At 48.4% G+C, this 15,869-nt stretch overlaps 1 protein-coding gene across 1 annotated transcript; it reads right to left on the reverse strand.

The window, feature by feature from the left end:
- Window positions 1-14,745: 14,745 nt before the first annotated feature.
- Window positions 14,746-15,378, reverse strand: MIS12 (MIS12 kinetochore complex component). Its single transcript, XM_010573510.1, has one exon. It carries the CDS (start codon window positions 15,376-15,378, stop codon window positions 14,746-14,748), a length of 633 nt encoding a protein of 210 aa, XP_010571812.1.
- Window positions 15,379-15,869: the final 491 nt, after the last annotated feature.

Here is a 15,869-nt window from a genome sequence, read left to right on the forward strand (position 1 = left end):
TCGTGGTGTTGTCTAGCACACATCTGCCCTCATCACCAAGTCCGGGGCCTGCAAAGCAGAAAAAAAAACCCAAACCAAAATGGACCAACCCAGAAAACCAGAAAGGAGGAACAGAGCAGCAATAAGGAGAAGAGCAAGTCCTCAGGCAGTGTGGCTGGCAGAGGGCTGGCTCGGCCTCGTGGGCAGCTGCGTTCCTTGTGCGAGGTGTCCATGCACTCCTCTGTGTGTGCCTTGCTCTCCACTTGTGCTTCACGTGTGGGCTTTGTAGTTGGGTGTCTTGGCCGATGAATGTGGTTTTATTTGTAATGCAGCAAACCAAACGTCTCATGGGTTGTTTGCCCTGCAGACTTTTTCCTTGCTCTTTTGCATTCTCTATTTCAAGCACCAGGAAAAAAAATTACATCAGAGCTAGGTTTTATATCAGGGGGCAACTGTCTCATTTAATGCACGGGTAAAGCACTTCTCTATATCAGGACACAGTCCTGCTCCTGCTGGAGTTGATGGCAAAATTTCTGTGGATATCAGTTAAACGGGGAAGAGATCTTGCTTTTGGAGTGAACGCTGTCGCTCTCTATGCCTGCCTTTCTCTTTTTTTTTCCTTCTCTTATCCCTCTGTTTTGCACAGTGTAAATCCTGCCAGTATTGATGGCTTTAGTCAGGGCAGTGTCATAAAATAGAAGCACTACATGGTATTCCCTGTAATGTGCAGTGAGCCCTTGAACGTCGTAGAGATCTGGAGCGTTGGGATATGCTGTTACACGGAAAGGCTTAGTGCACCGAGGATATCTGCTAACAGTGTGCTCTTCCCGAAGAGCTGGGATCGTAGTCAGCTGCACCCAGTCCTGTGCACAGATGTTGTTCTTAGAGCTGAAAAGAAGTGGTAGGTTTGGGGTTTATTTTATTTAAGGGTGACTTCCTTTCCCTCACTCATGTCTTAGCTCCTTTAAAGTTACATAGCTGATGCTTTTAAACTCTTTATTTCCTGATAAATGACCCAAACCGGGAGAGCTTGCTAGGATGAAAGATTTGGAGGGTTTTTAGACTAAGGAAAGCTACAGAACACAAAAGAGATCAAAACTTGATCTTTTGGGTTTTTAAGGCTTTAATTTTTAATTTTATTTTAAGACTGTAATTTTTATGCACGTGCTGATGCTGCTATTTTATCCATAGATTGCTTCTAAACTTGGGATTAGAAGCTTCATCTCTACAGCTGGACAATAGGTGAGAGATTGCACTTAAAAGGGTGATGCAGCTATTTCAGTGGCTGTTGACTGTATGGACTGTGTACATAATCAGGAATTTCACTCTTGCACTCAGAGTAAAAAAACAGTGACACCAGTCCGTCAGAATATATGTCAATATTTTCCCTTGAGCTTTGTGGGGCCTGAACATGCCCCTAGGAAGCCAATGGGATTGGATTCTTATTTTATAGTACTTAAATAAAGGACACGATTAAATTTGCTTCCTACGTAATCATCTTACTGTCTTTTTTTAGGTTAATACTGAGGACTTGGGACTTCGTCCCCTAATTTATTTTTTTTTTGCGAGGGGATACATGTACGAGGGTTGTTGGTAGTGACTGGTGTACTGGTGTTCCTGTTCTGTTTACTACAATCTAGTTTGGTGGTTCCCAATGTTTTCATAGCTGGGCTTTGCTGCTGGTGCCTTCTGCTGCCCATCCCCAGCCTGCTGTCTCCCGTTGCTCATTTTCAGCCACCTCGATGGGATGCCGAGAAGCAGTCACCAGCCTGGGCTCTGCCCCACGTGTCACCTGCAGATATTGGCAAATTGGGAAATAGTATTGCAGCTAATGTATTTTATTAAGGAGACCTTTAATTTTTGAAGCAGGCATTAGATCCTGTAAAGGTTGCTGCTCTGGGCTTGTGCTTTGCAGCGCTGGCATCCGGACAGTAAATCCTGCCTGCTTTGTGTGTCTGCCTGCACCAGCTGTGCACTCAGCATCCTCTGAGGGCCTGTGGTTCTGCTTCGGCTGTGTGCCATGATCCATCCCGCAGGTTAGCGTGCTCGAGCGCTGGCTTGGACCCTGCTGCCTTGTAATGAAGATTTAAGCACCCGGTGAAAGGGAGTGAAAATGGAGATGGGGACTTGGCAAGTCTGAGAGCACAGGGGTGCTCTGCAAATGTAGGAGAAGGGACTGGCCGGGAGGAACCGCTGCCTGCGGAGAGGATGGTCTCTGCATGCAAACTGCTCTGTGCTGGGGACAAAGCGCTGGGGTGCCACCAGGTCGTGCTGCACACCAGGGGCTGAGCTGAGCAGCCCCGGGGAAATGGTAGGAGTGAACTCTGTTCTCCAGTTTGCGGGGAAAATGGGCTCTCTCCAACTGGTGCCCCCGGGGCTGGCCATGGCAGAGCTCTGCTGCGGCAGGGCTGGGCTGCCAACAGCGGGGAGGACAGCTGCGATGCCAGGTGAGCCCCCAGCCTGCGCAGAGGAATGATCTCAGGACAAGGACACATCTCAGGAAGTTGCCTTAGCCCTGGGAGAAAAGGGAGTACCTGTAATCCTGATGCCCGTGGGAATTCTGAGGTCTTAGCAACACTTGGGTGGTGCTCAAAGATCTCGTAAGACTGCAAACGTGGTGTTTTTTATTGTATTTCTTATACATGCTAAGAATAATTTGGGGATAGAGACAGACTTTGCTGATCCAGCCAGTTGCTGGGGTTATTCTAGTAATGCCCAAGGGGGTGGGAGCTAGCAGCGCAAGGCTGCCGGAAAGCTGCTCTCAGCCTCAAGTAATGCAACCAAACAGATGTTTGGTTACTAATTAGCTCTGTGTCATGTTCCTTTAGTGGTAGTTGGAGTGCCACTTCAGTTTTGGAGGGGAATGGGGAAAATGGGTGTTTATTATGATTACCCCAAAATCTACTTTGAAAAAATTGCCCTTTTTGCTGAAGGAAATCCTTGTGGAGCTGTTTCCACAGGTCCAGGGAGCAACCAGAATTGTACAGCTGGGCTTGTGTCATACCTTGTTGCTCCAGAAAATCTGCCAGCCTTGTGGGTTTTTCCTTTATACCTCCAGAAACCATCTGTATTGCGTTGCAGACAGCAGCCTGAAAACTTGCATGAAATGAAAATGGTGGAAACTGCCCTAGCAGCAAGAGAAACATTCAGATTTATTCAAAGGCTTGGTAGGACTCCTTCAAAAATATGCTGTACTTCTCACTTAGGTGAAATGAAGTCCTTGCTTGTTTATGTGCATGTTAGGGCAGCTCAGAGCAATGCTATTTCTGCTCTGAAGAAAGGAAGAGACTAAAGAGATAGTATTTATTTGAAAATAAACATCTCTGGCAAGCCAGCCCTTTTATCTGTTCGGGAAAGTCATTCTCTGTAGCTGGATGGCTAAATATTTGTCTCGCTTCTCTCTATGAACTCAGGAATGGGGTTTGGCGTGGCAGGGCTCCTCCAAGGAGTGAGAAGAGCTGGCATAGGCACGCTCTGATGCTTTTGTATGTGCTCTATATTTTTCTCCTCCAAATCCTCGCTTGCCTGTGCTATTCCTGGAGCATTGGCATCCTGTGAGAAGAGATACCGGGATGCTCTGAGCTGCCTTAGCTGGGCTCTGCGTCCCGGGAAGGGCTCCTCTTTCCCCTGCTGCGTGGTGGCCCAGTTGGCTTTGGTCTGCCCCAGTTGGCTCTTCCAGCTTGGGGATGGGCCCAGATTGAGAGACCTTGAAGGAAATTTCTCTTTTGAGGAAATCGCACATCTTTTTGATCTCCAGGAGGTAGATTTCTTTGTCTTGCTCAATTAATAGCTGTAGGCCTTCAGTTGGGGAGGCAGTGCGAAGTAAAAATCCTGGTTTAGTGTCTCCTGTCTGGCACAGAGGAATACTGCAGTGAATGTCTTTAACCCTTTGGGCAGGAATATATCGCTATGAATGTCACACTTGCAAGTAATTGAGTTTTTCAGCTCTTTAATGATGCGTTGCAGTGTGTGAGTGGATGCATGGATAAACACTCACGGTGTTTATAACACCACCTCCCCCAGCTGTGCCCACTCAGGGGCTCTGTGTTGGGCAGTGGTTTTCGCAGTGATGTTTCCATGAGAAGTCGCAGCGTGGGCAGACATGGTGTAGCCACATGATTTAGCCCTGGAGCAGGAGCAGGTCTATGGAGGGGGTGTGCAGGACAGAGAAGGTATTTGTAGCGAGCCTGTGGTTGGGTGTTTCCAGGTGTCCGTGCTGCTGGAAGCAGAAGGAAGACCTGGAAGTTTTGGCTGCTGCACCATCTCTCCAGCCCGATCCATGTAGGAGCCCACACTCGCAAGAGAAGCTAAATCACCTGCAGCAGTAAGTGTGACTGGACTGTGATTTTTTTTTTATTTTTTTTTTCCCTGTGCCTTGAGACAGAAGCAAGCAGCAAGCTGCACAGGAAAAGACTGGGCTTTCTGAAAGATCAAGTGCCACACATGTCTTTGACATGTTTTCTTTATCATCATTCGAGGGTGGGTAAGTCAGGCCTGTCCTTTGCCGGTCATGGTGGCATCAGTTACGTATCTTGTTTGTGCCGTGTCTGGGGCCAACATCTCCTGTCCAGATGCTGGTTCACTTTTTGCATCTTGCAGGTTAGAGAAATCTTTGCGTTTCAGAGCTGAAAGCGCACCTTGGGATTTGTGCTGAGGCAGCGGTGCAGGTGGGTTGCAGGTTTGCAGGCGTGGGGGGCTGCAGCCTGCCTCGGGCACCAGCATGGGCTGCTGCCTTTTCCTGCTGCAGAGAGACGTTGCAGGGTTGGAGATGAAAAATGGGGCAGCTTTAGGTGTCTTCTCCTGGCATGTCCCCTGTGATACACCACGGAGGGGACACATGATAAGTACAGGGTCTCTGGCGAGCCCAGCACGCTCCTGCCGCTGTGCCCCATTGTGTGCATGCCTGTCCCCTTTGGCAGGCCTTCACCTCCCCTGCTACGTGCCAGAATTTGGCCCTCAAGGCAAGCAAAACGGTGCAAAACCCACTAAGGCTAAATACATGCCCAGCTCCTTGCAGTGTGGGGGTTGCTAACTCAAGCTGTGTTATTTGTGGGTCCCAGGGAGAGTGCTTTGACAAATGCTGCCCTAGAAAACATTCCTGGGGAATAAAACAGGGAAGGCAGGAGCAGTGGGTGGTCAAGCAGCATCCAGGTTTGTCGCAGGAAAGCTATTTTTGTATACGGCTGCATCCAAAGGGAGCCTGGCAAGGGGACAGAGTAGCTGCTCCATGCAAAACAAATTGCAACTCAATGAAACCACTCCCAGGACGGAGTTTAATTCCTTATTTATTGCCAGACTTGCAGCAGGGAGCTGGTGGGAGGAATTTTATGTTCTTCAGCACGGCTCCATATCCTGAAGCCATCAGCAGCGCTGCGGCAGGGGCCGAAGGAAGTTTTTCTCCATTTCTGTGGTGTGTGGCCCGGGGAGCTCATTTGCTCTCCTCCGGCTCAGTGCTTTCCCTCCCGTGTCTTGCCCAAGCAAACCATGAGCTTTGTCCTGACAGCCCAGGGGCTTCATCCCAGCCCCTCAGAGACCCAGGCTCTCTCTAAGGGTCCCGGCTGCCCTCGCTCGTGCCCAGAGCCCCTCATCTCCCACCGGCTGCAGCGAGCAACATCCCGTAGCTGGTGCTTTGGGCTCTCTTACACCAAGCAGCACAATCAGGTATGTGAGAAGCTGTTGCATGATTGCAAGTTATCCTTTAATGGGGCAGCTAATGCAAGAGCTTCAGAACAAATGCGGCAAGGACCGTTGTCTCTCCAGTGTTGCCTCTGGGCAGACTGGCTGTGCGAGTTAAAAGGATCACTTACAGTCTTGGACACCTTCGTTGGTGATTTCCAGGTGTAGAGGTGTTTTGCTAGCTGCTCAGTGTTACTGTTCTGCTGCAATAAAAGATGGTCCTTCTTTGAGATGGGGGATCTCACCTTTGAGGATGATGGGGATGGGGACAGCAGGAGAGGCAGGCTCCTTTCTGCCCTGAGGGATAGGGATCTCAGTAAATGTAAAAACCTTTCCAGAGGAAGGAGTACTGTGCTGCAGCACGGGGTGGGGGAGGTCCTGCTGAGATGAGAGCATGAGCACGTCGGGTGTCCAGCAGGAATACTGGAGACTGGAAAGCAGATAGCGGGGGTTTTGTGTAACTTAGTTCAGGTACCAAACTCTTCCACTTTACTAGGGCATGTTTACAGTGTTGTTTGCTGAGCAAAGCAGTGAAAGGGATTTCTTTTCTGGCCCAGAGCCTCCTACAGAAAACCACTCTCTGATCACCTCTCTCCCAACCTGATTTAACCTGGATTATCCCATGTTACTCTGTTACTCTGAACGCAGCCCCCCATGGGACCAGGGAAAGAAAGTAGCTCAAGAGCTAGTTGCTGCCTTTTGCCTTCCCTTCCCTGAAGGAAAGCCATGTATGGGCAGAATTGCTGCTAGCAGATGCCCAGGGCCTCGGTCAGTAACCACAAGCCATCAGTCAAAGCGTTCCAAAAAATTGTGTAAATTCAAGAAAAAATATATTGCAACTTTTGAGGATATAATTCAGATCCTCTGTGCCGTAATTTTGCTGCTGTTTCTGATTTATAGGCCTGTTCTGTTAGTATTTAAGTCTCTTGTTATACTTGATGTTAAATATATGACTCTGTATGTACTCTGCTATAATTCAAGCATGATGTATATGCACTCAGTACTGTAATGGCACGTGGCCATTACGCTGTAAATATGTACCATGAATAGAGAGGCTATTTTTTGCATGCTTTTGTACTCTAGAACTGAAGAGAAAATGACAATAAAGTCCACAGAAATGACACTCGGTCTAAGTGCGGTTCCTAACGCGGCACTTGCTGCTGGCTCTTGTGTGCTCTCTGCTGTTCAAGCCCTCTCTGTGCTTTTAGCTACAGCAAAGAGGGGCTTACAGGGCTTCCACCACTCCTTTTGTCCCTGCCCTTTCCCTGGTGGGCTTTTCCCTGGACAAAGATGCTCAGGGACCTGTCGTGCTTCAGTACCACATCACCAACTGTTACAGCATCTTGCTGTAACGTCACCTGTGAAGTTGTCTTGCCTTAATTGCATTTGCTTCCAAAGAAACATGCAGTTTGCTTTGAAGAGGGGTTGGCCTGGGCTAGAGCTAACTCAGCATGGTTGTGGAAACCACAGCAAATCCTGGGCTCGTCTGGTGCTGTGGGACAGGACTGGCCGGCCGATCCCGCTGTGCTCCGGGGACCTTCCTCCAGGTGAGGCACACAGAGGCACCGCTCTCGTCTCATTCTTAGAGTACTGAAAAGGAAAACACAACAAACAAAAGATGAAGGCATCTATCTCATCACCTGTCATTACTGTTCTGCCCAAACACGCACACAATGGGCCCAATAACCGCTAATGCTAAACACACCTGTTAATTCATGGGTATGTGAATTTATATAATATACATTTATTTACTTATATAACTTATATAAATTGTTAGCACCTTCTGGCTCTGAATGTAAAAGGACCTGAGGTACAAAGTACTTGTAGTGAACTGGTTTTAGAATCTTGTCTGTTCACTGAGATGCCCTGGGCTTTATTTGTTCTCCTGACACCTTGCAGCCTGTTCCCCAGTACCACAGTGAGCTGCCCGGGGGAACCGAGTCCCCCTGACACAAGGGAACAGCCGGGCTGCGTGTCCCCAGAAACAGCTCATCGCTCGGGGAGCACAGTACTCAGTCCCTTTGGTTAAGCAAACCAGACTTGGCTTCCCCTTCCCATAAGCTGATTTGTTTGGCTTTACAGTCAGGGGACAGAAATGGGAAGACCAAAATTTCTTTCCAGCCAGGGATGGTCTCACACACAGGTCTGGGTCTGCAGCCATGCCTGGGGTTTGATCCAGCCAGGTAAATGGCTTGAAAGCTGCTCCCCCTAATTTTCTTTTAAATGGACTGTATTTCAAAATGGATTTCTTGAGCAGTAAATTATAATTTAGTGCTTATTATAACATTCATTGAGCTGACTGCTGTAGCGTTACACCAAATACTAATTATTAGAAATTAAGGTGACAGGAGGGAATAATATTCTCAGTTGTGTAAGTAGGAGTAATAATAGCCCAGGAGGGATAAGCGAGGCAAAGCAGCAGGAGAATTTCCTTTCTGTGGGGAAATGAGAGGTAATAAAATCCCCAGAAGCAGGCGTACTGGAGCCAGGGCTGCTTGGGCAGCAGGTATGCAATGAGGTGCCGGGCAGGGGAGCTGCCTGGGGGAAGGGGACAAAAATAATCAGAGCTTCTGGTAGGCGGGAGGGCACCAAGGAGAGGGGTCACTGGTGTGGGACCGTTGGGTCCAACGTGTCCGGTTTTGGGGCATCACCGCCTGGCAGGATCCATACAGGGAAACAAGCTCCAAAGGCTCAATCTTGCCTTGATGTTATTTCCCTGATTTGTTTGCCTTTTGTTCCCTCTTCAGTCTGAAATTAAATTTCCTATACTAATTTCCAACAAAAGATGGGAAGATGTTTCTGCTGGGTCTGATATTAGCTGCTGGTGCATGTCGTTATGAGCTGCAGGTTTGGGTGCTGGTAAGCAGTTGCTGCTCAGGCTTTGGGCATGGTCCGGCTGCAAATGGGTGGTGGTTTTAAAGCAAAAGCCTGAGTCCTTAGTTACAGCCAAGGTGGAGCTAAACTAACCTCTGAATTACATCTTGTCATGCCAAGTTTCACCCTGAGAGCCACGACTGCCACTTAAAACTAACTGCAGTGTAGGTGGGATGGATGCGGGGATGGGATGAACGGCTGGGGAAGCACCCAAAGCTGTGCGGGGCTGTGCAAGAGATGTGGGGTTTTTTTTTCCTGTCCCCAGTGAAGGGGGAGTCATCAGCCATCAGAAGACACAGCCCCAACCAGGAGTAACCTCCTTATAAACTTCACCCTTTATTGTTACCCATGCTGCTCCACACCAAGCTGCACAGCTGCCTCCAAGGCTTCCCTCCAGCAAAGGCTGTTTAATCACACTCCCTCTTTCCTATGGTTTAACTGGGGGGTGGGTGGGGGGAAGATCTTACATGTGAAAGTGATCCCTTTGTTGCCAAACATGTCCAGGATTTGTCTTTTCATCTCCTTGAGTAGGAAAAAGCTGTTTACCATGTTCTTTTCTAAAGCAATTTCCAGGGAGGTCCAGTAAACACAGCCAAGAAATGCCAGCATCAAGCCCTGACCGACTTTCTTCGCTTGAGTAAATCAATGTTTTGCCACTAATGTGATCTGAATGCCCATTTTCTGTGCCCCATTTATTTTAATGCGGGGGCTGGGGTGCAGGGGGAGGTGGCACCAGGGCAGCTCTCCATAAATCCCACTGAGGCACTAGGCACTTTCACTCCCATCTGATTTTACGATGTGTGATGTGCAAACGCATTAGGGGAGAGCCTCCACGCACGCTAGCTGGGCTAACTCGTGTCAGCCGTGGTGCCTCGCAGCGCCTGCCTGTCTCCCTGCATCCCTGCCTGTTGATCTCAATTTTTTTTTTGGCAGAGGAGGTTTCTCAGGGCTGTATTTCAGGAAGGGGGATGCTCTTGCTTAGTCTGAGCCAGCCAAAAATCCCCGTGAAATAAATTTTTTTTGCATAACAGCGTTTGGGTTTTTTTCATCATTATCATGGGACGGTGTGGCATGAGCATCTCCTCCCTGCCCTGTTGGTCCCGTCAGCCCTGTTGCGGGATGGGGATGGGGACAGCAGCCCCCAGCCACCGTGGGATTGCCGGCAAGGGAGGAAGCTGACCTGCTGCCAGCTTCAGGTGAAGCAATTAAATTGTGTGGCTGCCACTGGTGTTTCCTGCCTGTAATTAAAGCTTTTAATGAGGAGACATATGGTAATGGCCCTGGCCCCAGGCTGGCATTTTGCCAGGTGTGGGTTTATTAACGGCTGCTAATTACACCCTCCTTCAGTGTATACAGTTGAGGAGGGCTGCATCGCTTGGCCCGGAGCACTGGAATCGGCTGTGAATGCTGCTAAAAAACCCTCTTAATTTTATTTATCTTCTTTCCCTTTGCATTGGGAACTGAACCCCCTGGGACATGGTGATGGCTCCTTCCCCGCTGCACCTGACCCCCTTCTCCACGCGCAGGGGCTCCAATCCTGGCTGCATGTCCTCCTCACAGTCAGAGAGCACTTTTTATTCCCTGAGGTGAGTTTTGCTGAAAACCTGATAGTCCCGGTAGCTGCAGTGGGGCTCGAAGGCTTTCCCCATCCCGATGGCGTATCCAGCTGCTGGGACATCCCCAGCCCCAACGAGCCTTGGGGCTCCTGTGTGTCCCCAGACCAGGAGCGCGTGTTACCCCAGTAAGAAAATGGGTAGCTTGGTTTTGTTCCCCTTAGACCTCAGCTCTGCTGCTGGGGTGTTTGTTGGATGAAGTGCATGACAACAAGGCTGTTTTCCCCCTGCAAAAGGCTCTTAATAATGGTTATATTTTTTACACTGCGTCTTGTAAAGTACCTCGCTCCCAGCCTGAGGCTCTGAATCTTCCAGCTCTGGACAACCATTTAGAGAAAACGAGGATTAACATCACCCACACGGAATTTCTCTCCTTTCTTTAAAAGCCAGCCCCAGGTCCTGCTCCTGCAGCAGCTCGGTGCCATCCTCTCTCTGCCTGCCTTGTACCTGTAGTGCCGTCACCGACGGGACATGTGCCGTGGCCATCGCCGTTCCGATGCACTGACTCCGCCGCCGTGAGGGATGGAAGCCCCTGGAGAGTGGGACAAGGACGGACAGAGAGGCCACCGAGAATGGAGTCAGGGTACATCGAGCTGCTCTCCAGTGTCTAGACCTTGAGGGGCCCCACAAACGCATGAGCACAATTCGGGGCTGGGAATGCCCCCCCGGTACCGTCGGAAGCAGCAGCTGAAGGATGAGCTGCCGCAGCAGCGGATGAATCTGGGAAGAAAACCCCATGGCCTTTGCTGGACGCTGAAACGCTGTGTGAGTGCCTGAGGTTAATCCGGGGGGATGGCCCAGGCTCTGGGAGCTTCCCTGGTAATTAGGGATTCGGGCAGCGGCAGCCCGGAGCAGAGCGGGGCATCTGCAGGCAGCTGCCTAACGAGTTTTGGCAAAGTGTGGCGGTGGCTCCCAGGCTCGTTGCCCGAGGTTTGGGGGTGCTGGCCAAAGGTGTTTCCTGCACTGTTCTCCAGAGTATCAGGAAATAATTTTTTAAGTATTTCATTATGATGGCTCGACTGATGGGAGTGCATGTGACAGGACGTCATTTTGGGAAGCAGGTAAGAAGGGGTGTTTGCAGGAGGGCGTGAGGCCGGTGTGGGTACAGCCTTGCCAGAGCCCAGCGCTCCGTGAGTGGGTCTGCTTGATATCCGCACCAGGAGGGTGGAATGTTTAATATCAGATTTACTCATTCGACATATTTACCTATTTGATCATACGGGGGATTTTGCTTTAGCAGCGTGTTACAGCAATACACTGAAATCACAACACAAGCATCGTGTAGCAATTGCAACGTCCAGGCAAATCCCAGTACAACCATCACGTCCAGTATCGGCACTCCCTGCTCGCCCACAGCTCCAGTCGTGAAGGATGCGCTGGAGAAGACCTTGGCACTGTGCAAGCTGCCTGGTCGGGAGAGGGGAAAGTGCAGAGGTCTGAGGGAAAATGAGTGAAAATAAGAATAATTCTTCTTTAAAGGAAAACATAGCATTGGTGTGTGTAAACTCGGTACATCCTGATCCAGCTTTCTGCAAATGCGTGCATGACATGCAATGCCCAAAGAAAAGTGTCTCCTACTCATTAAGGGTAAAACTAGTGATTTATCTGAGGATAACCCAGCCTCTTCTGGAAGCGAAGCCTTGGGCCAGCCTCCTGGTGCCCTCTGCTGCCAAAGAGTCTCTGGCCGGCAGCCCAGCCCGGCTGTGGTGGCATCTCAGTGCCCGGGCAGCTCCAGGCGGGCTCCTGCCCAGTGATGGGACTCAATGATTTTGCTTCCTTGGAGCTAATTTTGCACTGTGACAGTATTTTCAGTTTCATACCATAACACTGGCATTAGGTGAGGTGAGCTCCCATGAGTATTACCCTCCCTCCACTAAAACTTCTGTGGATACCCATTTCATTCTCTGTTTTATTGAAAATGTTCTTAAAAAAGGACTTTTAATGCTTATTTGAATTTCATAGGTAAGCGTTTAAAAAAAAAATAGCATTATTCCCTCTCACAAAACAGTTGTTCTTCAATATACCGCTACCACATGTGTTACTGAAATATGCTGGATCTCCTGGTGAGACTTTTCATTACTCTTTGGAAAATTATATTTGGCAACACCCTTCTCCATGTATCCCACCCACCACCCCTGCAGTTCAAGACTTTTATTCTTAAAAGTGATTTCATGAACAAAAATGAAGACGAGAAATTAGGTTACAGGATTTTAATAGCAGTTGAATTTCAGAAGCTGGTATCTCCAGAGGGGTCATGGCAAAGTTCATTTTTTTTCTTCACAGATCTGCTCTTCTCCATATTTCAACTAAATGGTTTTGTCATCAGACCACCAGCATTTAATCGCGGCTGAAGAGAAGCCTAAAGAGGTCAGTGTAATAAATCTCCTCTTGAGAACCTCTATTAGCTGTAAATGGCTGTCTTATGTGTTCATATTAATGATTTATTCATACAGCAAAAAAAAACCCCACCCCTTTTTCAGAAATAAGTACCTTAAAAGATCTAATTCAACAAGAGAAGTCAGGTCACCCTTTAGTCCACCAGTGCCTACATACCAAAGCATTTCACAGCGATGCAGGCCCGAACTGTGCAGGTGCTGAAACGTTGCATGAATACATGTGACGCCCTTCACCGTCGGGACATTCCCCCTCCGTGTGCAGCAATGCCTTTCTTCAGATTGCAGACAGAAGGTAAAAGGTTTCAGATACATCAGTACTATCTTGCACACCACTTTTCCTTCCTCTTTATTTCTAATACAAGATAGCAATAATTTTGAGGATGTTAATGAATGTATCATGACATTACGGGATTTGGACAGCAGTTGCGCTCAACTGTGCCCTGAAGAACAGGCAGCAACGGATTGTTTTATCCCCCTTTGTCAAATTCTTGCTTGTAGTTCTTCTCTTGTGGAAATGTTTCTTTGGGCTCAAGTTATCACCTTTGTTTTGTAGTAGATTTTTCAAATGTTCTTCTTTACAGTTTAGCATTAAATGAAACAGTATGTACATATTTGCATTCAATTTACAGACTAGTGGCTGCTTGATTTCTGCAACAAAACTGACAGTAATGGTATAAAACGAAGACAGACTTTTTCAGCAAGATTTTCTACAGTGGACCTTGTATGAATGACATTTTTCTACTCTTCAAACTTTGAGAATATTAGATAACTTTTAAGTCCCTAAGTTGTTTCCTAAACAAGCAACTTAATTTTTACCTGATGTCCTAGTTTTTCCTCTTCTGAACTCCAGCCTCCACACAGGCTAACATTCTCTACGGAAGTCCCGAGCTCGACATCAGAAATTAACTTCCTTTGTGAAGATTTCAAGAGCGGCCACCAAGTCTCACAGGTCTCCAGCCACATATCAAGGCAATGTATGTTTAAAGACACTGGTTCTACCAAGCTGATTCTGTATGAAGTCTTCAGAAGTCGGGGAAGAAAGAATTGCAAAGGGTATTTTATGCTTTTAATACATTTTTTTATTGCAGTAACTACTAAATTATTCACAAGTTTAATGTCTTTCAAACAGCTATGCTAGTAAAGTAGAAATTAGTATTGATATTTCATGATACGACTGTACAGGAGATTCAAAACCTGCTGAGGCCAACAGAAAGATGCACAGAGACTGTAATGTATTATGAATCAAGTACAGATAGAATAAGCTTAATTAAGTCACTTCAAGGAACTCAAGCATAGCAGTCAGTCTTCACAACATTTTTACAGGAAAATCGGATTAAACATGAATAAAATGACCTTTGCTATTTAGTAGAAAAAGGACCCTGGACAACAAAAATAAAAACAGCCAAATAAACAAAATATACGTGTAAAGCAACTTAAGCTAAAGTAGGACAAGGTGATCGAGTTGCTCATTTCCTCCAGTGGCTTCTGTATCTTTGGTCTGTGGAGCAGCACACTGTCCTTGCTTAAAGAAAACACAAGCTACCTCTTTCCAAACTCATGTGGAGTGGTAAGTAACCCTGAAACTTCAGAAATTGGGTTGAAACTCAGTATTGATGCAAATAGATCTATTTCTCATCAGAACCTTGACAACAGTGTCACTGTCCCACTCTTCTCTGTTCACTTCCTAGCTGTTGGCTTTTAAAACACAGTGAACGGCATCTCAGCCTTAACCAGACACTCACTGCTTGTGCAATACGGCTCCTGCGGGAAATTGGTACAAATCCCAAGGTCCTCAAAGACAGAAACATCTACTCTGTTACCTAAACTGGTATCAGGCTGGAAACGCACTTACATATCCTTACAGGTCTTACTTGGGCTTTTTTTTTTTTTAATAATCCTTAAAATAAACGAGCACTATGTTGTGTTCGAAGTTAGCATTCATAAAGTCAGGAAGGCACCTTTGCAGCCAGGTTATCTAACCCAATATTTATTCCCAATGAGAGCTACATTTTACAGACTTTTTTCTCCCCCTGCTTCCCTAGGGAGGTGCTAAATAGGTGCAAACTGACACAGTTCAACAGCTTTTAGTCTAGATCCTGGCAGGACTAGAGGAGTAAGGGATTAAGGAAAGTGCTTCCGGAAAGATAAGCCCCTATCATTTTAAGCAAGCTGTCTAAATGATTTTTGTTGCCTTTTCAGAATTTCCATTACAATAACTGATCATGTTGCTTTAATTTTTTGCTTTTCTCTTCAACGTCTTTCAGCACATCTTGCAGTTTCTTAGAGTTCTGTGTCAAGAAAGCAAAGCTTTCTTCCAAGTTGCCAGTCCCGTGCTCCCTACAGATATTCTCAAGCCCATCAAACCATTGCAAAATCTTCTCAAGCTCAGCCTGAACAGCCTTCTGTTCTTCCAGTTCTGCACGCAGTGCCTGCCCAGCAGACGCCTCAGCCCTGTACTGTTGCTGCAGCTGATGGATCTCATCCTGAAGCGCCTGGAACTGTGCTTTGCTGTAGGGGTACTGCTCGTGGACCTTATCCTCGGGAAGGAGCACGTTCTTAGGGATGTTTAACACCAGCTGCAGAAGCATTTCTTCCATTTTACTGAAGAGTTTATCAAAGTGCTGCTTCATGAAGAGAAGAAATTTCTCCGTGCTTTTCCGGATTTGGAAGGGGCTGATTTTACAGCCGGGAAACCCGTCCAGCTTCTTCAGGATTACGCTCTCAACCACCAGCATCATTTCAAAGAGGTAGTCCTGGAACGCGATGTAGATGCGCAACATGCACGTCTGGGGGGTGAAGCCAAAGAACTGCGCTTCGTAGGCCATGGGATTGACCGACATGGTGGCGGAGGAAAGCCGGTAAGGGAAGGAGCGAGAAAGGCAGGGCCCGGGGAAGACGGGCCTTGCTGGAGGCGGGAAGGCCGAGCCCGCAGCTGAGGGGAAGCCGGCTCCCACAGGAGGTCCAGCGCAGCCCCGGCCTCCCGCGCCGTTACCGGAGGCACTGGGGCCGCTCCTCCCGCTCTAGTGCCGCAGACCGAGGCTGGTGACCGAGGCCGGTGCCGGTGCCGGTGCCGAACCCGACCCCCCCCGCCGCCGCTGCTATGGCTCCCGCCGCCGCTTCCCGCCTCGTTCGAACTCCCTCAGGAGGGCAGCCCCGCCAGCAGCCAATCAGTGGCCACGAGGGCAAAGGCGCCGCCCAATCATCAAGAGCTCCAGCCCTCGGGGGCGGGGAAAGCGAGGGGAGGCCCCTGCCGCCCTCGCTGCTCGGCCAATGAGAGAGCAGCGCGACAGCCCGGGCGTTGCCGACGCCGATTGGTTCCGCCGGGGGTTGG

The sequence above is a fragment of the Haliaeetus leucocephalus genome, unplaced genomic scaffold (assembly GCF_000737465.1).
Source record: "Haliaeetus leucocephalus isolate CR32 unplaced genomic scaffold, Haliaeetus_leucocephalus-4.0 Scaffold395, whole genome shotgun sequence".
Classification (NCBI taxonomy): domain Eukaryota; kingdom Metazoa; phylum Chordata; class Aves; order Accipitriformes; family Accipitridae; genus Haliaeetus; species Haliaeetus leucocephalus.